The 23357-nt window shown below is 24.8% G+C and overlaps 5 protein-coding genes across 5 annotated transcripts; 3 read left to right on the top strand and 2 right to left on the bottom strand.

Moving 5' to 3' along the window:
* Positions 1-933: 933 nt before the first annotated feature.
* Positions 934-2917, top strand: LOC128953605 (probable protein kinase DDB_G0291133). Its single transcript, XM_054299105.1, has 4 exons — positions 934-1519; positions 1689-2521; positions 2666-2805; positions 2909-2917. Exons 1-4 carry the CDS (start codon positions 966-968, stop codon positions 2915-2917), a joined length of 1536 nt encoding a protein of 511 aa, XP_054155080.1. The 5' UTR covers positions 934-965.
* Positions 2918-3600: 683 nt separating this feature from the next.
* On the top strand, positions 3601-4288 carry LOC128953596 (uncharacterized). The gene is made up of 2 exons (XM_054299094.1): positions 3601-4225; positions 4281-4288. The coding sequence occupies exons 1-2, from the start codon at positions 3658-3660 to the stop codon at positions 4286-4288; spliced, it is 576 nt and encodes a 191-aa protein (XP_054155069.1). The 5' UTR covers positions 3601-3657.
* Positions 4289-5114: 826 nt separating this feature from the next.
* On the bottom strand, positions 5115-6823 carry LOC128953586 (calcium-dependent protein kinase 2-like). Its single transcript, XM_054299081.1, has 4 exons — positions 6574-6823; positions 5947-6027; positions 5293-5829; positions 5115-5125 (listed from the first exon to the last, which is right to left on the bottom strand). Exons 1-4 carry the CDS (start codon positions 6821-6823, stop codon positions 5115-5117), a joined length of 879 nt encoding a protein of 292 aa, XP_054155056.1.
* Positions 6824-9216: 2393 nt separating this feature from the next.
* On the bottom strand, positions 9217-11689 carry LOC128953576 (calpain-D-like). Its single transcript, XM_054299070.1, has 4 exons — positions 10012-11689; positions 9753-9901; positions 9480-9658; positions 9217-9415 (listed from the first exon to the last, which is right to left on the bottom strand). Exons 1-4 carry the CDS (start codon positions 11573-11575, stop codon positions 9217-9219), a joined length of 2091 nt encoding a protein of 696 aa, XP_054155045.1. The 5' UTR covers positions 11576-11689.
* A 6643-nt stretch (positions 11690-18332) lies between these two features.
* Positions 18333-21889, top strand: LOC128953566 (nuclear hormone receptor family member nhr-8-like). The gene is made up of 7 exons (XM_054299059.1): positions 18333-18405; positions 18770-18840; positions 19248-19352; positions 19458-20660; positions 21101-21241; positions 21373-21434; positions 21577-21889. Exons 1-7 carry the CDS (start codon positions 18342-18344, stop codon positions 21887-21889), a joined length of 1959 nt encoding a protein of 652 aa, XP_054155034.1. The 5' UTR covers positions 18333-18341.
* Positions 21890-23357: the final 1468 nt, after the last annotated feature.

Genomic DNA, 23357 nt, shown 5'->3' with positions numbered 1-23357 from the left:
TGCGGTCAGTGCGGTTGCGGTAAACAACCGGAAACCGATTATATTGATTTGCCTAAAATTGTCAAATTTCCCGATACTGATAATAATCCCGATAATAATAATAACAATACAGTAATTAAATCGATTTATTGCTATATGAATACCGCGTTTGCTATTACATTGGATAAAGGACTGGTATATCGATGGGGTTACGCACCGTTAGACAAACTTAAGCGTAAATTTCTGGATGCCTTCATCTATGAACCGCGTCTATTGCCTAATTTGGCTAATATTGTCGATATATCGTGCGATTCGCGTAGTATACCCGACCAGGAAACCTATTTTTTCCTGACCCGATCGGGTAATGTCTATCAAATGGGACGTCTGGATCAACTGGTCTATACCAGTGCATCGTTGGTTATCCGTACGGAAATTGTTAGCCAACTGTGCGGCGAATGTTATGTCCAAACGGTTGATAATCGATTCCTTCGTATTGAAGACAATGGCGACAACGGTATTCAACTTAAGCGATCATCTCATAGATGTTTCGTTGATTTACAAGCATTTGAATGCGAACGTACTATTAGTACCATTGATATTGAATTGTATCGGAAAAATTTAGCGGAAAATTTCCAAACTATTAACAGCTATTTTATGGAAACATTCAATAAGTTAACACTATTGGGTTCGGGTAGTTATGGACGGGTATATAAAGTTGAAGATAAACAGACAAAAATCAATTATGCCGTCAAAGATGTTTTTATTGGTATTAAAAAATAGATTTTATTATATTTTTTAAATAATAACAAAAATTTTTATGAAAATAATGAGTTTCAATATATATATATATATTAATAATAATATTTTATTTATTTATTTTAGGTAATTATTTTACTAATAATAATAATAATAATAATATAAATCTAATACAAGAAGTAAAAAATTTGCTAAAATTACGATCGGTTTATGTCTGCAAATACTATGACATGTGGTTTGAATCGATGGACAGTTTGTTTATACAAATGGAGTTATGTTTATATAATCTAAGAGATTGTCTATCAATGAAAACCAAACGATTTGATCGTAAATCTAATGAACCGATAGATTGTTTAGAGTTTTTCCTGACCCGTCAGCTGATGCTTGAAATTGCTGAATGTGTCGACTATTTACATCAATTACAGACGCCGGTTATTCATCGGGATTTGAAACCCGAAAACATATTGATTGTCGAAAATCGTAATCGATTTGTCAAACTGGGCGACTTTGGTCTGGCTATTGAACACAATAGTAATAATAATACTAATAATAATAATAGACAGCCGACTATTAGCAGTGGTAACGGTGCTGCTGATGATGATGATGACAACCAATCATCAGCAGCTAAATTGATATTACATACTGGACGAGCCGGTACTGTCAACTATATGGCACCGGAAGTTAATTGCAACAATAGAGATGAAAGGGTGCCGTATAATGAAAAAAGTGATATCTATAGTATGGGTCTTATATTTAAAGATTTATTTGATATCAATAATAATAGGTATTTGAATTATATATATATATATATATATATATATTTATTTTATATTAAAATTAAAATCAAATATTCTATAAAATAAATAAATATATATATATATATATATTATTAATTTATATTATATTTTTATATATTATTATAAATTATATATTTTTATTTATTTTTTATCAAGCAACTATTTACAACGATATAAATCTAGTAATTATTTGGAATATTATTTCAAAAATCTAAAAAATCTACTAGATGATATGTTAATACTAGATGATTACGATTGTAGACCAACATCGACAATGATTGTCAAATATATTCAATTGTTTTTGGACACACAATTAATATACAATCAAACTGTTTTGCAACAAAAATCAGCAAGCTCAAACAATATTGATGATGATGATAATAATAATAATAATAATATAATTAATCATATGATTAACATATATACTGGTGTATCAACATTTCAAATAAAACAACCATCATCAGATTATGATAATAATCATGAATTAGAAACCGATGATTGGAAAATTGGGAAATTTCTCAGGAAATTTCCATTAAACAATAAACTAGATTACTATCGTAATTCAATTAGACTATTACATTGTGACGGCCGAAACATATGGTTTGTTACGCTGGTCGGCGACCAGGTTTACGCTATCGGCCAGAATTCAATGGGTATACTAGGCATAGGTTTTACTAATAACCAACCAGTTTGCGACCAACCGATTCCTGTACGGGAATTATCCGGCAAACGTATCAGTAAATTTCAATTTGGTCTCACATTTGGCCTGTGTCTGACCAGCGATCATCAGCTATACAGCTGGGGTAGCAATCGTTGCGGTCAATTGGGTCGACTAACTGGCGGCGGACTGAATGAAGAATACAGTAGACCAGCACTGGTCGATGTCTTAGTTGCTGACAAACTAGAGTCCAATAGATTTGTTACGGACATGACGTGCGGTTGGCGTCACACTATCGTAGTGGACAATACTGGCCAACTGTACGGCTGGGGTGACAATAGTCGGGGACAATTGAATTCGACGACAATGCTAGCTGATGATTATTATATAGATAAGCCAGTCAAATTATTTCAAATAGATATATTTCTAACGACATCCAGTTTTTATAAATCAACAAAATTTGTTTACTGTTCAGAAAACGTATCGCTAGCCATATCTGGTGAACCATTGGACGGACGGGCCTACTGTTGGGGTGATTCGCATTATAGACGACTAAATTGTCCGACCGATCAAACCCATACCTATCGGTTGAATTTGGTTCATGAGATACCTATGGTTAAACATATCAAATTGCTTAGCTATACGGATATCTATACAATTTTATTAACATTGGATGGACTAGTTTATCTATATGATGGCTTAAATTTAAAACATTTAGATTATCTAGGTGTATTAATCAAAGATATCAAACATAATTATCTATTAATCAATCATTTAGTTATTGATTATTATAATGATAATGTTAATGTCGATGATGATGATGATGATAGTAATAAATTGATCATGGAGCTAATTATTGAACCAGATAATAATAATAATAATAATAAACAAGCTACATTTAATAGATTAGCATATAAAAATTTTGTCGATTTATTTGCTGATAGACATAGGATAACTGTAGAAACAATTGATCTTGTTGATAAATTGTTTTATTTAGATAGTGAACTAAATACTACTAATATTTTTAGTGGTAGTAGTAATAGTAGTAATAGTAATAGTAATAGTAATAGTAATAGTAATAGTAATAGTAATAGTAATAGTAATAGTAATAGTAATAGTAATAGTAATAGTAATAGTAATAGTAATAGTAATAGTAATAGTAATAGTAATAGTAATAGTAATAGTAATAGTAATAGTAATAGTAATAGTAATAGTAATAGTAATAGTAATAGTAATAGTAATAGTAATAGTAATAGTAATAGTAATAGTAATAGTAATAGTAATAGTAATAGTAATAGTAATAGTAATAGTAATAGTAATAGTAATAGTAATAGTAATAGTAATAGTAATAATAATAACATTATAACCGCTGCTACTGCTACTACTACTACTACCAATACTACTAGTGCTCACATCCAGTGGCCACTACCAACCGAAAACCAACTATTTATTGAACAGTTAACCGATATGGGTATCGACGGGGAAACAGCTCGTAGAGCACTCAACTATACTGGCTATCAGTCAATTGATTTGGCCATCGAATGGCTGTACAGTGATTCGCCACTGACATCAACCCAACTGGAGGACAGTCGTCAACTTGTTTTCAAAGAGGAACGGTTGGTCGATAGACGACTGGCTAGAATACCTGCCGGCCGGTCATACGGTAATAATAATAATAATAACCAAACATGCGATATATACAGAATGATATACATTGTTAATACATCGCTGAACATAACTAGCGGTATAATAGCTGCACAGATAGCCAAAGCATCGATAGTAATGTACGAACGATTACTGAACGACCAGACATTGTTTGGCCAGTCGTTGATGGAGTGGTCAGTAAACGGAAAAAATACTATTGTCTACAAAGTTAAATCCGGCCAACAATTAGCCGAATTGTATGAATGGGCATTCAGTTTAGCATTGCCTACCTATCCGGTCAATTATAGTAGTGATTTAGCCGACAAACACAGTGTCGTTACCGTTAATGTCGACACCGCTAATGACGTTACCGATAATGTCGACACCGATTGTCTGATATTACTATGTATTTATGGAAACAGTATTGTTTTAGACACTATATTAAGTAATTTAATTCGTTATTGATTTTTTTTATTATAAGTTTATGTGAATTATGATAAAAATTATTATTATAATCAATATTATCTGAATAATTAATATGATTAAAATAAATAGATTTATTAAAAAAAACCTATTTTTATATATCTATTTTAAAAAAAAAAAATTATTAAATTATTTTAATCAATTAAAATTTAAACTTTTATTTACTATATCAATATATTAACAATAATAATGAAAATTTTAAGTAAATTGATTATATTATTAATTTTAATTAATTTAATTAATTGAAAATAAAATCTAAAGTTTATTAATTTAATTAGAAAAATACAATTTTATTAAAGTATAATATATTATTATTATTAAAATGATTATTAGATATTTAGACATAATATTATTATTAATAAAAATAATAATTAGAAAAAACTATTGAAAAAAATAATTCAACTAATATTAGATATTTTAGTCATAAAAATTTTTCTAAATATATTATCATCAGCAATATTTAATCTATTAAATAATAACAATGCATTATTTTTAATATCACCCATGTTAATATTATTATTAATATTATTATCATTAATAATATCCGAGCACCTGGGCCGTTTATAGTAGTCATCATTGAGCATTATGGGTAAAATATGAACAATATCAATTAGATAAGCAGGCAAACATTTATTATCAATGTATTTATTTAAACAGTCACTAAAAATATTTTTTAAAAATAAAAATATATCAAAAAATTAATATTCATTTAAGTAAATATAATACAAAAAAAATTGAATTAAATTATTACTTTATATACTTATAGTAAACCAGTATATTGTTGTCACTAAATATTTTCAAACATTTACTTTTACAAAAATTAAAAATAAAATAATAATTAATAATAATTAATAATAATTAATAATAATTAATAATAATTAATAATAATTAATAATAATTAATAATAATTAATAATAATTAATAAAAAAACTTACTTTATATCAATAATGTCCAACAATTGCATAATAATAATACCCAGACTATAGACATCACTTTTTTCATTATAGGCTATACGATCGTCAGCATCTCTGTTAACTTCCGGTGCCCTATATAGTTGAGTACCTGTTTTATTGGTATGTAATTCAGATGACTGGCCTCCAACCCAACGGTTGTGTTCAGTGGCTAAACCAAAGTCACATAGTTTTATAAATCTATTGCCTATTGACTTATCATTGATTATCTGTATTAATATGTTTTCCGGTTTTAGATCCCGGTGTATGACTGGCGGCTGACGTGTATGCAAATACTCGACACATTCGCATAGCTCTTGGATTATATGACTGGTTATGTAATACTCGACCAAATCTATAGGTTGTTCACAGCGATGGTTGGCTTGTCGTCCAAATGTCTGTCCTTTTATTTCTAGTAGTTTTCCGAGACTTTGCAAACATAATTCCATTTGTATGTACAGAAAGTCCGATTCAATCCAACCGTCATAATAGTAGACAACATATTTTGAACGCAATTTTAGCAAATTTTTTACTTCGTCTATCAAATAGCTGTTATTAATGTCTATATATATATATATATATATATATGTTTTTCAAACAACAAAATGATATTATAAAATATATATATAATTTTTATTTTTACAAAAAAAATATATTATTATAAAAAAATATAGTATACCATTGAATATCTCTTTGATAGCAAACAATTGATTAGTCTCCCTGTCCTCAACTTTATAAACCTGTCCATAGGTTCCCACACCTAATGTATTGTGTTTTAGAAATTTTTGTTGAAAATAATTTCGATTTTCTTTGATATCAATAATTAGATTTTCATTATTATTATTATTAATATTATTATTTTCTTGTATATTAATTGTATGTCTAGTTAATTGATAATCAATAGCTAATAGATAGTCAAGATTATTAAAACTAACTAATTTTAATAAATTTAGATTATTTTTCAGATCATAGCTAATCTTATAGATAGTATTATCTAATTTATTATAAACAAAATTACTATAGATATCGACAATATTATTATTATTATTATTATTATTTAATATACAAATCGGTAATTTATATACAATATCACCGACTCTACCCAATTGATAGACACTGCCATCCGATTTGAGAAAATAAGTTAAATTAATATTAATTTGATTATTATTATTATTATAATTAGTTATGGCAATTATATTAGTTAGTAACTGATGGTCTAACAGTTTAGGTTGCCAATTGTTGGCAATCAACCAATTAGGTTGATTGTTTGGTCGACCCCAACAGTAAACTAGTCCACTACCCGTACCGTCAATAGTATCATCAGTTATAGCATACGAACTGTTATTATGACAGTAAATGGATTTTATTTGAATATCCGGATGAAATCTAACCCGAATCGGACAGTCAACAAACGGATAGTAGTGTTGTCCACAACCAGTCTGACCGTCACTATTATCGCCCCAACCGTAGATCCAGCCATTGCTGGTCAGTGCCAGTGAGTGACAGTCACCGCATTGGATATCACTAATACCGATATTGTCGGGAAATGTTATCATTGCTGGTCTACTACTGGTATAGACATCACTGGTATATCTACCCAATTGGCCCAATCTATTCAAACCCCAGCTATATATCCGATGGTCACCACCACTACCATCACGGGTCAGACACAATGCAAATGTCTGGCCAAACCTGAATAGTTGGACACCTATTTCGCACAACTCCTGTATCAACACTTGTGGTGATTCATCATTCACTACATTGTTGTCTAAGTTGTTGTTATAATACTTGTTGTTATCTCCCAATGAATAAACTAAATCATCAATTGTAACAAATATTATATTTTCATTATCCACGCAATGAAATAATTTTATTTTATTTTTCAACGTTTCCGATATTTTTTGGCTAACCTTAAACTTATCTAATAATTTCATTTTTAAAAAAAAAAATTAAAACATAATTTAGTAGTTTTGTTATTAGATTTTTGATTTCCACCTAATAATTGAATTTTTTTAAGTATATAATATGTGACTAATGTTTGAAAACAGAAATGATATCTATTTTTTATATGTATTTAATTGATTATTATTATTATTATTAGTTATTTTCTGATAAACTTAATTATTAATAATTTTTTTCGAATAGTTATTTTTGAAGTGCAAATAGTTTAGATAATTATTTATCAAATTTAAATCCATTAGTTTTTTTTATAGTTAGATTATAATTATACACTTATTAATAGTTATGTATTTAATTTTACAATGCATTACATTTATTAGAGAAATATTTCTTTATATAAAAACTTTAACAATATAATTGAGATATATATTTAGATTTTATAAATATAATTAAAATTAAAACTACATTTTACTAAATATTATTAATATAATTAATATATTTAATTATTATTTGGTTAATAACTATTACTAACCTTTTATTATTTATTTAGTTATTTCCTAACTTTGATATTTTCACTTAATTAATATATTTAAAAATATTTATTATTTAATATATTTAAAAATATTTATTATTTAATATATTTAAAAATATTTATTATTTAATATATTTAAAAATATTAATTATTTAATATATTTAAAAATATTTATCATTTAATATTTTTTATGATATTTGTTGAAAACAAAACACATAAAAAATTGTAAAAATTAATTTTTCTAAATTATCATATTTTATCGTAACTAAAATAAATATTTTTTAACTAAAATAATATTTCTAAAGCAATTATCTCAATTAAATATCAATTTATTGCAATTGTTTAAATCAAATAAATATATAATATTGTATTTTTAAAATCGCTTAAATGTTTATTAATTATATTATTTAATTTATTTTTAATCTAACCTGGATCACAAATAATAAAAAAAATATTTATCATCATGAAACTATTTAGTACTAAACTATTTAAGACATATTAACAATTAGATTGGTTTTAAGTTAATTGAAGATTATCCCCCATAGACACCATTGTACACAATTGATAAATGATCAAGATAATTATTTAGTTGACTATTCAACAATAATTCAAAGTGATTTTAAAATTATTTGATAATAATAATAATAATAATAATAATATTTTGAAAAATATATTTAATACAAAATTATCAATTGATAAATAAAAATATGAATTTGTTGTTGACATCAACGGAGACAATGTATTCAGATAGCGATAAAGAGAGAGAGAGAGAGAGAGAGAGAGAGAGAGAGAGAGAGAGAGAGAGAGAGAAAATACTAACAAAAAGAGATTATTTAAGAATTTTAAATAAAAAACATTTTAATTTTTAACATTTTTTTTAATAATCTAAATCTATTAAACAACCAAAAAATTAATTAATTAAATAAAGTTTAAATATATATTTAATATTCAATAAATTAATAGATTTCATTTGTTATTTTATTTAATTATTATAAACTAAACTAATTTAATTTTGTTAGAAAAAAGTAATAATAATTATAATATTAAATTTAATACTTAAAATAATTATCAATTACAATTTAAAAAAAAAATATAAAGTAAATAATATATAGTTTTATTTTAATGATTAAAATTAATAATTGTCAATTATATTTCGATTTAATTTTAATTGATATGATTTAAATTGATTTATTTAAACTATAAAAACAGCAAATTTATTAAAGTAAATAGAAAATTATACAAAAAATTTTTTATCAAAAAATTACAAAAAAAATAATAATAATTCTAATATAATAATAATTGAGGGATGATTTCAAATTTGTTATATAAATTATATAAATATGTAATAATTGTTATAATAATTAATAAATGTCATAATTATTTATATATATAAATGATAGATAAATAATTAATAATTATAAATATATGATTATAATACACATATATATTAAATATTTTTTTTAATCTATAAAACAATATACTGATTATCATATTATATAATATAATATATAAATCATATCAAAGTGGTCGGGGAGAGTGCAACTCATGGACAGTGCTATCAATATCGGGTATATGTTGACTATGGCCACCACTGGCGCCGCCATAACCGTAAGCCCAATCGCCGAGTGCCGATTCGCTGGTCAAACGCGGTGTCAGTTTATAATGTATAACTAGACCTTCGCTGCCCTCCAATTGGCTCAACACTGTCAGCACTTGTCTATACAAGAAAAACAAACAAACAGTTAGCTATCAACCCATCCATCATATTGACCATCGTCTACCTGTGCAACGGCGGTACACTGTCGATGGTTGTCATTGTACCCCTAGTGGACACCAAGTTTATACTTTGACTACAATTGCATACAATCTGTGCCCAATCATCGGGTCGTCGATTTTCCACTACAGCTACCATTCCTGACCAGTGTTGGGTCAGACAGTAGGAGGTGACGCCCACTGCAATCTAAATCAAATCAATCAAAATAAAATTAAATTAGTTGTATGTTATCCCGGGTAACAGTTAATTGAATTGATATATAGATAAAAAACTCCCGAACCTCGTGTCTCTGGCCTCTGGCCATAGCAATGCTGATCAGTGCGTCGGCCAACATATACTTCGGCGGTTTGATACGTTCAATGAGCAGCGATTGTGCACTATGTATGGCCAACAAATAGTTCGGGTAGTTAGCGGGAAACTGGTGTTCAACTGTATGAATGATTAAATACATTATATGTTAGCTACCAGTGCTTTATGAATAGGAAAGTTAGTAGTATTTGATATCAATAGGTATCAGTTAAATTGACCGCGGTACTTACAGGTATGCCAGTGATTGAAAGCCATCGTAACAATAGCATAGACTCCCGGCTCCAGTATCTGATGACAACTGACAAAACTCTGGACCTGTCGATTGCTGGCCATAGTCAACGGTCCGAGCATACCATTGTACGGATAGACAGCAACGGCCAGATCCAGCCTGGATCGGTGTTTGTTGTCCTCCGATCGGCGATCGCTAGACTGATAGACGCACAGTTCCAGTTCGGTCGGTTCGGTAACTATAACCATAACCATAGTCGTATGGTTCAGATCGTCGGCTCGGGACGGAAAGTGGCCATCGATACGACACTCGTGCCATTTTGGCCGTACTTTGCAAACATCGACAGCGTTGAAGTACTGGAGAAAGTCACGATAGGACATCCAGAAGCAGCCGTCGCTATTGTCGGCTACGGTTTCGGTGTTGGTGTCGTCGTTCGGCTGAAGTCGGCGTCTGAGCGACGGTGTCCACAGCGGCGACAGATCAGACCAATCGCCGTTCCACGAGTGACAACCCCAGGGATTACGTAACCGAATCAAGCGGTTACCGCCGGCGCACTGAACGTCCAGCACGGAGTAGGCGTGCCGTGGCTTCAGGCCTTTGGCATAGAATATGCTGTCGGGTGTCGAGTTGAACGGCCCGGAGCCGCACGAAGCGCCCATCAAAAAGCCGGCCATCCGTGAGCTGAGTATCTTTGCCCACAGTATATCCGGATCCAAGTCTTCGCAATGATCCACTTCGCGCGGCTGCAGAAAATAGGTATCGCACGGCGAACCGGTCAATATGGACATACCTTCTAGTGTACGACCGGATACCAGGGCTTCGTAACAGCCAAACAGTTTGGCCACTGCTTTCTCAATGAACGGTACCCACAGTTGGCCGCGTTTTGCTTTCGAGTAGACCAGCGATCCGCTAGAATCGCACGGCAACAGGTCATCAATTAGGACGGTTGTCCATTTGCCGTCCCGACATAGCCGTACCTGATAGGCACCCTCGGGACACACGTCGCTGGTAACCATTACTTTGCGTACCAATTCGGGTCGTTCGGCCAGTACGGCCAGTGCCGACAGTAGCCAACAATTGCCGAGAATACCCTGTGATATGTCCGATGGTTGCGGTGTCCGAAATACTGTCCACGGAATCATCTGATAGCTGCCCATCCTATCGCGTGTAACAACTTGTTCGGGTCTTAGCCACTGACTGACCGAATTTCGGCACTCATTTCTACTGTTCCTGTAGTACAGTGACCGCTGTAGCGGCGGAAACGAGTCGTCCACAAACTTTGACCGATCACGGCGTAGAAAATCCAATATTTTTGACCATTGATTAAACGCTTCCCGATTCTCCAATTGTTGGCGATTTTTACGGGATATGGACTCGTATTTCATTAGACTATTGTGCCGACTCTGTCGGTAAATATCACCGATAATTGACTGTCTAGTTGTATGAGTAGTAGTAGGTCTATGACCACTAGTAGTCGGTGTTAGATGATTGCCGTTTACTACTGGCCGGTGTTGCCGTTGGCCACTCATGTGTGCGGCGGCGGCGGCGGTGTTTGAAGTGAACATTTGAATCACCAAAAAAAAAATTTGAAGTTTTTTTCTTCAATTTTTTTGTTGTTTGTTTGACTCAAGTATTGACTTTTTTTTGTTGGTTTTTTTTGTTGGCTTTTTTTGGTATCAATTATTACTATTATTACTAATTAAATTAAACTTTTTATTTAAAAAAAATTTATATATTATTATATATAAAATTTTGTGCCAAAAATTTTTTTTAACATTTATATCAATATGTAATTATTTCCAAAAAAAAAAGTTTTTCAATAACAACATAACAACAAAATTTTCACAAAAAAAAATTAATTAATATATGATTCATATGACACATGGTTTGGTTATTATAATCATTATTATTATTATAAACTTATAGTTAGTTTAGTCATCATTTTTTTTTTATAAAAAAAACTACTTTACATTTACTAATATTATTATTATTATTATTATTATTAAATTAGTATAATTTTATTAATTATCATCATATTGTATCATACGATAGCAATAAATAGTTTTTTTTAAATATATATACTTAATATAAATTCAATATTATATACAATACTGTATATAAAGTTATATAACTACTAAACAATGACTTTTGACTATTGAATTAATTTTGTTATTTTATTTTATTTTTTTATTTCAAATGACTTATTGAATAACTAAATAAAGCTAAATCTCTCTCTCTCTCTCTCTCTCTCTCTCTCTCTCTCGTCAAACAAAATGTATAAATTATTATTTTTTTGTGTCAATGACTTTAACTAAAAAAAAAACTTTATTTTAGTTTATTGTTGTCATTGTTGTCGTTGATTTGTTACTGTTGTTGAAGTAATACTTTATTATTATTATTATTATTATTATTATTATTATTATTTAGTTTATATAAATATAAATAATAATAATTATTATTTAGTAGTTATTTTTATTTTTTTATTTTTTAAAAAACTTACGGATCAATTAACTTGTTTAGTGTAATGTATTGTTGTTTAAATATTTATTATAATCATAGTTATTATTATTATTATTATTATTATTAGTATAATTTTGAAGGTATAGTTAGTATTAATATACTGTATATATAATTTATATATAACTATAACATATAGATTTTTGTTTCATTTATTTAATAAAAAAATAATTATAATATAATTTTTTGTTTGTTTGTAATACATAGTTGTATTTTATTATTATTATTATTATTATTATTTATTTATTTTTGGTTAACAAAACAATTATAATTGAATATTTATAATTAAAACATATTTGATTGAACCAATTAAATACAACAAACATTTAATATATGTTTATTAAGTCAACATTTATTATTAATATTATTATTATTATTATTAAACAATTTTTTTATTATCGAAAATAATTTTCTCTCATATTTGTTATTTAGTTTTTATCATATAATCCATTGGTTGCTAACAATATTTCTAAAAACAAGTAGTTATTATTATTATTATAATTTATATATTATATTATTAGTTACGCTATCTTTAGTTAAATATTATTAAATTATTTTAACAATAATAATAATAATAATACTTTTGTAACTACTATTGTTGTTTGAAAAACAACAAAAATTTTTTTAATATATTGTATTATATCATTGATGTATGACAAAAATGTGTATATGTTTTATATTATTAATATATACTGTATATATATATATATATATATATATACTGTATATATAATTTAAAAGTCATCAATGAGATTTTATTTATTTATTTTTTTGCTACTAATAACACACACATACACATGTTAAATGTATGATTTATTTTTTTTTATAAAATTTTACTTTTTCAATGTATATAATAATTATTAAAAAAAAAAATATCTTATTGTTTGGTTGATTATATTGTAATTAACTAAAAATAAAGGTATGGCTATAATAATAATAATCATAATAATAATTAGTATTATTGTTGATTACCTAACTAACTAATTGCTGTCTAAAAAAAATAAATTACTAATTGTTGTATATATTAATAATATAAAATTAATTGATCAATTAATATATTTTTTTAAAAATAAAATACTGTATATAATAATAATACTGTTAATCACTATTACGGTATATAAATTATATATTAGTATAAATATATACAGTATATAGTAGTTTTAAATTTTTTATTTAAAAAAAAATTAGCATGCATGATTATAACTAAAAAAATTATATTAGATATGTTTTACAAATAATAAATAATGTGAATAATAAAGTTATTATTTATTATATATATACGGACGTCCTAAATGAACGACACTTATACTTTTATACACCCTTTTTTAATATTACAGATTTCATAGACAATAATAATAATTATTATTATTATTAATGTACCCTGATAAATAGTACAGTGTACTAAATGTACTAAAAAAATGTGTTTATTTTCACTAAATTTATATTTAAAATTGCATTTTAACCACAATTATGATAAAACTTGTTATTTAGTAATACATATAAATATGAATACTGTATATAAAAAGTACAGTCAAATTATGTTTTATAATTTAATTATAATTACAAATAATAATAATCATAATAATAGAAACTTTATGTACTGTATTAATGAGTAAAAGTATTTTTTTAAGTAAATTTAATAACTAATATTTAATTTTGTTTTTTTTTTGATAACATTTAATTTGTATTTTATTTTATAAAAAACATTAGTTTAAAATACAGTATATATAAACAGTGACTTCAAATTTACTTATAGTTTAGATTAATTTATTATTAATTATTTGCTTTTTTATATAACAATAAGCGCACATTCATACCAACACTTTCAAAACAAAACATTAAAAAATTTTAATAAGCAATAGAAATGACAATAAAAAATGCCTATAAATACATATAATCATAATAATTTTTTTTTAATTTTTGCAATTTAAAAAAAAATTATTATATTAAATAATTGAATATAATGTGATTTTTAATAATTTATATTTTTTGCTATTTATTAATTAATTTTTATAATAATTATTATCAATGTTAAAATACTTAATATATATATATATCAGGGTTAAGCAAGGTTTTGGATTTTAGGGGGGTAGACCGGGGTAAAATTTACAAAATTCTCAAAAAATCTTGGGGGGGGGTATTGGGTGGGGTAAGATTTTTATTGCATTTTTAAACAGCAATTTTTTCAAAAATAAAAATCAAGGGGGGGGGTCAAGAGAAAATTCCCTAAAAATTCCTTAAGTTCCCGAATATTCCCATGTAAATTCAATAAAATTCCCATAAGTTCCCGTATAAGTTCCCGGGAAAATAGGTAAAATTTCCAAAAATATAAAAAAAACTTAAAAATTAACAAAAACTTAAATTTTAACAAAAAATAAAATAATGTATTTAAGATTTAAAAATAGTTGATAAAAGCATTAATGATACACTATGAGTTATTTTTAGTATTTTAATAATTTTTAACTTTTAACATAATTAATTATTTAAATAATACTTAATGTTCATAGTTTATATATATAATTTTATTTTTTAATGTTATTTTTATATAAATACTGACTGAATACTAATTATTAAATTCAAAATTTTTAAGATTTTTTAGTTTAATATTTTAATTAAAATTATGTTATTTTTTCATGAGTTTTAACGTTATTTTAACTATTTTATTTATTTTTAATCAATAATTAGATTCATATAAATTTTAAAAACATATAAACACTAAAAACACTAAAATTAAAATTTTTTAAAACTTCAAAAAATTTTCGGCGCCTTCGGCGCCGAAATTTTAGGGAGGGGGGTCATTTCTCCTCGTTTTTAAGCGACATTTTTTCCCATTTGGTCAAAAAGTCTGGGGGGTAAAATCCCAAAATCTCGATCTTAGGGGGGGGGGTATTTTGGCCATACCCCCCCTACCCCCCCTTACTTAACCCTGATATATATATATATAAATATATTTTACGTTATGTATGGTTGTCTATGTGTTACCAATTACATGATGTAATCTATCGTATAATAAACTATACAATTGTTTGTATGAAAGTGTTGGTATGAATGTGCGCTTATTGTAATACTACATTTATTTATATATATATATTTATAATTAACATATTATACAGTATTAACTTGTCCTTCAATGATATATAATATAAAAAAATTTCATAAAATAAAGTCAACTATATGTTATATATATATTATATATATATATATATATATATATATATATAACATATAGTTGACTTTATTTTATGAAAAATTTTTTTATCAATAATTGTACATTAAAATAATTTAATTGGGTAATTAATAATTACACACAAAAAATTGTGTTTATAATATTTATTAGTATATATATATTATAAGCATATATACAACTATTAAAATAAAAAATACTTAAATTTTAAATTAAAAAAAATGTTTTCAAATATATATATATATATATATATATTTATAATTAATAATAAAATAATTATATTTTTGCTTTATATATACAAGTGAAAAACAGATAACTAATAACATATATGATTATAAAACTATTATAGAAAGTTATATAAAAAAATTTTTTTAATAAAAAATGTGTTAAAAAATATATTAGTGTTTTGTAATATAAATAAAATTATATATAAAAATATAATATAAAACAACAACAAAAATTATATTACTATTTGTGTGTGTATATCATAATAATTATAAAATCTATACCACAATAATTAATTAACTGTTTTTTGTATAGCAATTAATATGTGTTTATTACTATATAAATAAAAAATAAAAATAATAATTATCACTAAATAAATATAATAAATTTCATTTCTGACTCTAAAGTTCAGTAAAATATTATATAAAAATAGTTTATTTTTTATATGTATTAATATATTAATAATATTAATAATATTATTATTTAGAAAAACATTGACAATTAATATATTTTGTAATACATTAATAATAAAATTAATTAATTAATAAAAACGTTTTATTAACGATAACTTTTTTTTATTGTTGTACTGTATATTATAATTAAATAAATAGATTATTATTATTTTTTTATAAAGGTAAATTATATATATATAAAATCAAATTAAACTGCAAAAAATTAATGATAAATTATAAAACAATAAAGTTTATATTAGTAGTAGTTTTTTTAATATGTATATAATAATAATATAATTTAATTTCATAAAAAAATAATAATACTAATAAATATTATTACTAACTATTATTATTATTATTATTATTATTATTACTATTACTATTACTATTACTATTACTATTATTATTATTATTATTATTATTATTACTATTATTATTATTATTTAATTAACATGATATGACATTTTCTCATCGATTATAGCCTTAGAAAGTGGATTTTAAGTGCAATGTAATTATTATTATAGTAATTATATATTATAAACAATATTTATAATAATAATCACATTTATATACACATAAAAAAAATAAGTTATAACAAATTAATAAAAAACAAAATTATTTATTTATATAATACAATATTAATATATATATATATATATATATATTATAGATATTAGATAACAAAAAAAAATATTATGACACTAACTATTTGAAGTATAGTTTATTAAGTTTATTAACAACTTAATTAAATCATAAAAACATTTATTAAATTTTGAAAAAATATTTATATCAAAACAATCAAATCTAATTGTGTGAAAATAAATATATAATATTTTTAAAAATTATTTATTTTTTATATGTTTAATTGGTTTAAAAAATAATTAAATATAATTTCCATAATTTTTTAATTTATGTGTTTATGTGTGTGTATATATGTTACAATTTACGTAATAATTATAATATTTTTAACCAAGATTATTATTATTATTATTATTATCAACATGTTTAATAAGCATGATTAAACTTTATTATTTAATCAAAAAATATAAAATAAAAAAAAATGTTCATTATAAACTTATAGTACTACTACTACTACTACTACTACTGTATATTTAGTTTAATAAATTTATTATTATTATTATTATTATTATTATTATTATTATTATTATTATTATTATTATTATTATTATTATTATTATTATTATTATTATTATTATTATTATTATTATTATTATTATTATTATTATTACTACTACTACTACTACTACTACTACTACTACTACTACTACTACTACTACTGTACCATTAGATAAGATACCGGTTCATAAAATATATTGCAATATTATGGTTGATATTTAAGCAATAGTATTAAATAGTATCTTATTTTATTTAAAATATATATATATATATATAAATTATATTAACTTTATATATATATATAGTGTGTGTGTGTGTGTAAAAAAACCTTGATATCATTGGTTTAGACACTTAATAAAATGATAATTATTATTATTTTTTTGTTGGGACGTCATAATGTAATTTATGTACTTTTAACTTTAAATAACAATTAATAGTATTATTATTATTATTATTATTTCTCACTAAAATTTTTAGTACATTTGAAGGGAAAGGGAGGCCTGTCTTATGTCAATCAAACAACAAACTAGAAATTAAAATATAAATTTTTGTTTTGAATACTATTATAATTGTGAGGGTGTTTGACACACACCCAAAAATAATAATAATAATAATATAATAATAATCACTAAATAATAATTTGATAATATTTTTTTGTTATCAAAAAAAAATAACCATTTAATTAATTTGTGTATTGATTTATTTTTTTTTTAAAAAATAATATTTTAAATATAATATAATTTTTTTTTGTGTGACAACATTTGGATTTATTATTATAATTATTATTATTTTTTATTTTTTGGTGACAATTAATAGATGAAATCAACAATTAATAATAAGTCATCAAAAGTTTGTTTGGTTTGCGGAGATAAAGCTGACGGTATGTATAGTAATAATAATAATAATAATAATAATAATTGATAACTATTTTTGAAATATTAAATCAATAAATTTATATTTTATTTTATCATAAAAATTTTTTATTTGAAAAAAAATTTTTTAGTATAGATTATTGATAATATCGATAATAAAATTAATAGTATTATAAGTATATATTAAAATATAAACAAAAATTGAAACATTGTTTTTAAATAATTATAATTTTTTTGTTGTTGAATTATTTGATGATAAAATACAGTATTTTATTTGACATTTATGTAAATTATTAAAAACATATAATTGATATTTAACTTTATAATTAACATTAATTTAATTTTTAAAAATTTAATTTATTTTGTATCAAGGTTATAATTTTTGTGCACTAACCTGTCAATCATGTAAAGCATTTTTTAGACGACACGCTTTAAAACAAGGGGTAAATTTAATAATAATAATAATTTATTTAAAATAAATATATATATATTAATTAATACAATAATTGTTATTTATAATAATTTACAATCAAAATTATTAACAATAATAATAATAATAATTTATTATTAAAAAAATAAATATATATATAAATTAATACAATAATTATTATTTATAATAATTTACAATCAAAATTATTATCAATAATAATAATTATTACATAATTAATTATTAATTAAATTAATTACATAATTAAATTAAATAATAATTATTATTATGTAATTATTAATTAAATCAAATAAACAAAATACAAAAATTTAAAACATAATTTTTGTAACTAATAACTAATATTTTTTTTAATTAATTAATTTTATTATTAATTAATTAATTAATGAAAATTTCTTGAAACAGAAACACAAATGCAAAACCAATAACAAGTGTGCCATCAATTCAGTGACGAGAAAGTACTGCAAGAGTTGTCGTCTGAAAAAATGTTTTTCCGTCGGTATGAATAAAGTAAGAGTTAATTATTATTAATATTAACTATTATTAACTAATAATAATTATTAAATATTTAAAAAAAATTTAATTATTTTTTTTAAACCGAAAAAATAAATAAAGGATTGGATTCTCAACGATGAAGAAAAAGAGTTGAGAAGACATAAGATCGAAGAGAATCGTCAGAAACGAAAACAGACACAACATTTGAAGGATAACAACAACGACAACAATGACAACAACAATAGGGATCCGATTGGCGATGACTTAAAGATATCGTTATCATCGCCTGATAGTCGGTCGTCATCTTTTTCATCTACACCTAAAAGTACTGCTCACGAGTTGTTACCGTACAGTAAGTTCTCAGAAGAATCGCCGACACATGAGATCGGTTCGGCTGATGATGAAGAAGAAGAAGATATCGATACATACGAACTGAAAGACTATTTGCTTGACATTGCTGTCAACGACAACGACAACAACAACAACAACGACGTCAAGGATATTGTTGTTGATGTCAAAGATGAAGACAACAACTCAAAGTCAAGTCATTCGTTGTTGTCGTCGTCGACGACGTCGACGACCAACTGGTCGGATGACAACAACAACAACACTCATAACTACTACTACAACACCAACCACAACAACAACCACAACACAGACCTCATAATCGCCGATCAGTACTCAAACTCGAGTGGTATTGAAATCTTCAATACCAGTGCTGACGTTAACAATCTCCATCAGCTGATGGCCATCGATGATGTTGTTGATGATGATGACGACGACGACTACGTGGACACTAACATCAAGTTAGCCTATATAGAGGCGGAGACGACCTCTTGGACAGATACCGACAGTCTCACGGCCAACACTGTCACCGATATTGTCTGTCCGGACCCGTCCAACCAACGTAACCATCGTAACGAAGAACTTCTCCGATCGTTGCAATTGAAATCACTTGAATATGAATTATCCGTCGAGTTTTCCATACCTCATACCATCAACAATGTCCACAATTTCAGTGAAGTCGAAATCAAACTCCTGAACGAAATCTATACCCTAAGCAAACCGATGACCCGATTGGCTTTCGATCCGAAACTCCGTATATTTGTTGTCCGATCGGCCACCGAATACTTACGATCGGTACCCAATCGGTTCGAGTTGTATGTCAAACGGTTTACCGATCTGACCAAACAATTGAATTGTTTTCAATCGTTGTGTCTGAACGACCAGATCGGTCTGATTAAGTACGGCTGTATTGAAGTACAGGTATCGAAAACGGCCATCAATTTCAACTACGAAAAGGAGTGTTGGGCTTTCAGGACGGTATGTGATGTTAGTATTTATATAATTATATTTATAGATAATTATAAAGTTTATATAATAATAGGTATATAATATTTTTATATATATATATTTATTTATAATTTTTGATATTTTTAACAATTAACAAAAAAAATCTATTGACTAATTATAACAATAATAGTTAATTAATATTAATATATTTAATTATATTTATATTATATTTTTAATTATATTTATATTTTTAATTATATTTATATTTTTAATTATATTTATATTTTTAATTATATTTATATTTTTAATTATATTTATATTTTTAATTATATTTATATTTTTAATTATATTTATATTTTTAATTATATTTATATTTTTAATTATATTTATATTTTTAATTATATTTATATTTTTAATTATATTTATATTTTTAATTATATTTATATTTTTAATTATAATTATAATTATAGACTGATTATACGCCATCGCATTCAGTTATCCTTAAATTGGACGCATTCAAGGATATGACTGTCGATATCTATCATCCATTAAAACATTATTTATTTCAAATGGTCAAAGACTTGAGAACCGATCCAATGGTTTTATATTTGGTAATTAATTTAATTTAATTAATAATTATTATTATTTAGTTTAGTTTATTTAATATTATTTATTATTTTATCCAAAAAAAAACAAACAATTTTATTAATTTTTAAAATATTTATTTTAATTATTATACCAGTTAATGCCAATTGTATTATTTAATCCGGATCGTCCGAACTTAATTGAAAAAGATATCATCAGGTACAAATTTTTTATTTGTAAATTAGTAACTATAAATATATTATTATAATTTTAATTAATTTTTGTTGGTAAACACATTGTTTCTCAAAAAAAAAAAAAAAATATTTTTATTAACATATTATTTATATATTTATTTATTTAGTTATCATCGAAATGTTTATCTATATTTATTACGCAAATATTTATACATAAAATACGGATCGGAATCGGAAGCCAATCGTATATACTCTCGGATATTGAATTTGTTGCCCGAAATACGGGTATTGAATGAACTACAGAAGCAAATGTACAAAACAATGACAACTGTCGATAGATCGCCGCTTTTGAAGGAAATATTATTGGATGACATCCCGACACCAACTGATGGCGACATTAATAATAATAATAATAATACCGATAATTATAATAATAATAATAATCATATGTCTATTGCCCGATGTTGTCAGGAAAGTTGACAACAATTTTTTTTTGTTGAGATTAATTAAAAAATATTTTTTGATAAAATTATTTTAATGAGATTATATACAGTATATATATATGATTATATATAATATGAAAAAAATATTATATTAATATTTTTTGTTGTTGTTATATAATTATTATCATAAAAGTGCAATAAAATAAATATTATTTTTTTAACTATAATTAGTTTATTTTATTTTATCTATTTTATTAACAATATATATTTGAATCAATTTAATTTATAATTAGAAAATAACTTGTAATGTGTAATGACTTTTATATAGTATATTAAAATTTATAATAATATATACATAAATTTTAATATAAATAGTTAAATAAAATAAAACATTTTTAACTACTTATATAATAATAATATGTTAATTATTACTACATTATACTAATTTTTGATTTTATTTGTTTGATTGTATAATTTATTACAACAATTACCGTATATTATGACTAAACAGTAATTATTTGTAGACTATATGTGTCTATATATATATATACAGTATATATATTGAAAACTAAAAATAAAATTACTTATTTTCCTCAATTTTTTTCCACACCATATATTAGAGGCCGAGAGTAGTAAGAGTAGTAGTAGTAGTGATGACCAATATTTTTACAAACAGCACCGGGAGCTAACCCAACTGGCCTCTCTCTCTCTCTCTCTCTCTCTCTCCCAGTCTCTCATATCTAGCATTAAGTATTTGTTCCCAAATGAGTCATATTATTACAGTCGGGCGCCCATTGAATATCACGAATCACTGAATGATATAATCTATGGCCAGTTGTGTACAGTAGTAGTATGTGTTATGGTATGGTATGTATGTTTTGATGGTCTAACTCTCTCTTTCTCCACGGCTATTGTAGTCCACACACACACTCACACACACATGTGATGATCGGCTCATTGATCACACAAATAGTTAGGAAATGAAAAACAATTGTCCGAAAAATATAAGTTATTTTTCCTATACTATATGTAACATAGAGACAAACAATGCCTTTTTATGATGGGTTGACTTCAGGGTTAGTGAGTGAGTGAGTGAGTAAGTGAGCGATTGTGTGAAAGGAGGACAGGGAGTCCTAGCACTGGGACTGACCATACATTTTCTAGTTCAAGTCAATTGTTAGGTCAAGTGTGAAACAAATCTATAGATAACAGTAACAAAACTTTTATTTTTGTTGAAAGGATTTTATGTATTAATTATAGACTTATAAGTAAATCTAAAAATATATAAAAATTTTATGATTAAATTACTAATTAGTTTTATAACACATAGTTTTATATAAGTTTGTAAAAAAATTAACTAAAAAAATTTATCAAAATAAAAACTTTATTAGAAAATATAAAATAATAAGAAAATTATTTACATTGACTTGAATTTTAATAAATTGTAAAAATATTATTAAAAAAATTTTTTCCAAAAAAAGTTTGTTTAATATTATTATTATTAA

This window comes from Oppia nitens, unplaced genomic scaffold (assembly GCF_028296485.1).
Source record: "Oppia nitens isolate AA-2021 unplaced genomic scaffold, nextdenovo-longstitch-racon4-pilon3 scaffold11_pilon_pilon_pilon, whole genome shotgun sequence".
Lineage (NCBI taxonomy): Eukaryota > Metazoa > Arthropoda > Arachnida > Sarcoptiformes > Oppiidae > Oppia > Oppia nitens.
Note: the sequence above shows the minus strand (reverse complement) of the source record. Positions and strands in the feature narration are given on the sequence as shown.

Excerpts from the sequence above, each read along its gene's own strand:
- LOC128953596 (XM_054299094.1), top strand. The coding sequence starts at position 3,658 with ATGGGTATCGACGGGGAAACAGCTCGTAGAGCACTCAACTATACTGGC.
- LOC128953576 (XM_054299070.1), bottom strand. The coding sequence starts at position 11,575 with ATGTTCACTTCAAACACCGCCGCCGCCGCCGCACACATGAGTGGCCAA. Across the intron at positions 9,902-10,011 it reads TTTCAATCACTGGCATACCT|TTGAACACCAGTTTCCCGCT; the intron begins GTAAGTACCGCG and ends TCATTCATACAG. Across the intron at positions 9,416-9,479 it reads AGTGTACCGCCGTTGCACAG|ACAAGTGCTGACAGTGTTGA; the intron begins GTAGACGATGGT and ends TTTCTTGTATAG.
- LOC128953605 (XM_054299105.1), top strand. The coding sequence starts at position 966 with ATGTGGTTTGAATCGATGGACAGTTTGTTTATACAAATGGAGTTATGT. Across the intron at positions 1,520-1,688 it reads TTTGATATCAATAATAATAG|CAACTATTTACAACGATATA; the intron begins GTATTTGAATTA and ends TTTTTTATCAAG. Across the intron at positions 2,522-2,665 it reads TGGCCAACTGTACGGCTGGG|AAAACGTATCGCTAGCCATA; the intron begins GTGACAATAGTC and ends TTTACTGTTCAG.
- LOC128953566 (XM_054299059.1), top strand. The coding sequence starts at position 18,342 with ATGAAATCAACAATTAATAATAAGTCATCAAAAGTTTGTTTGGTTTGC. Across the intron at positions 18,406-18,769 it reads TTGCGGAGATAAAGCTGACG|GTTATAATTTTTGTGCACTA; the intron begins GTATGTATAGTA and ends TTTTGTATCAAG. Across the intron at positions 21,435-21,576 it reads ATTGAAAAAGATATCATCAG|TTATCATCGAAATGTTTATC; the intron begins GTACAAATTTTT and ends TTATTTATTTAG.
- LOC128953586 (XM_054299081.1), bottom strand. The coding sequence starts at position 6,823 with ATGATAACATTTCCCGACAATATCGGTATTAGTGATATCCAATGCGGT. Across the intron at positions 6,028-6,573 it reads AACTGATGATACTATTGACG|GTGTGGGAACCTATGGACAG; the intron begins GTACGGGTAGTG and ends ACAATACATTAG. Across the intron at positions 5,830-5,946 it reads TATCAAAGAGATATTCAATG|ACATTAATAACAGCTATTTG; the intron begins GTATACTATATT and ends ATATATATATAG.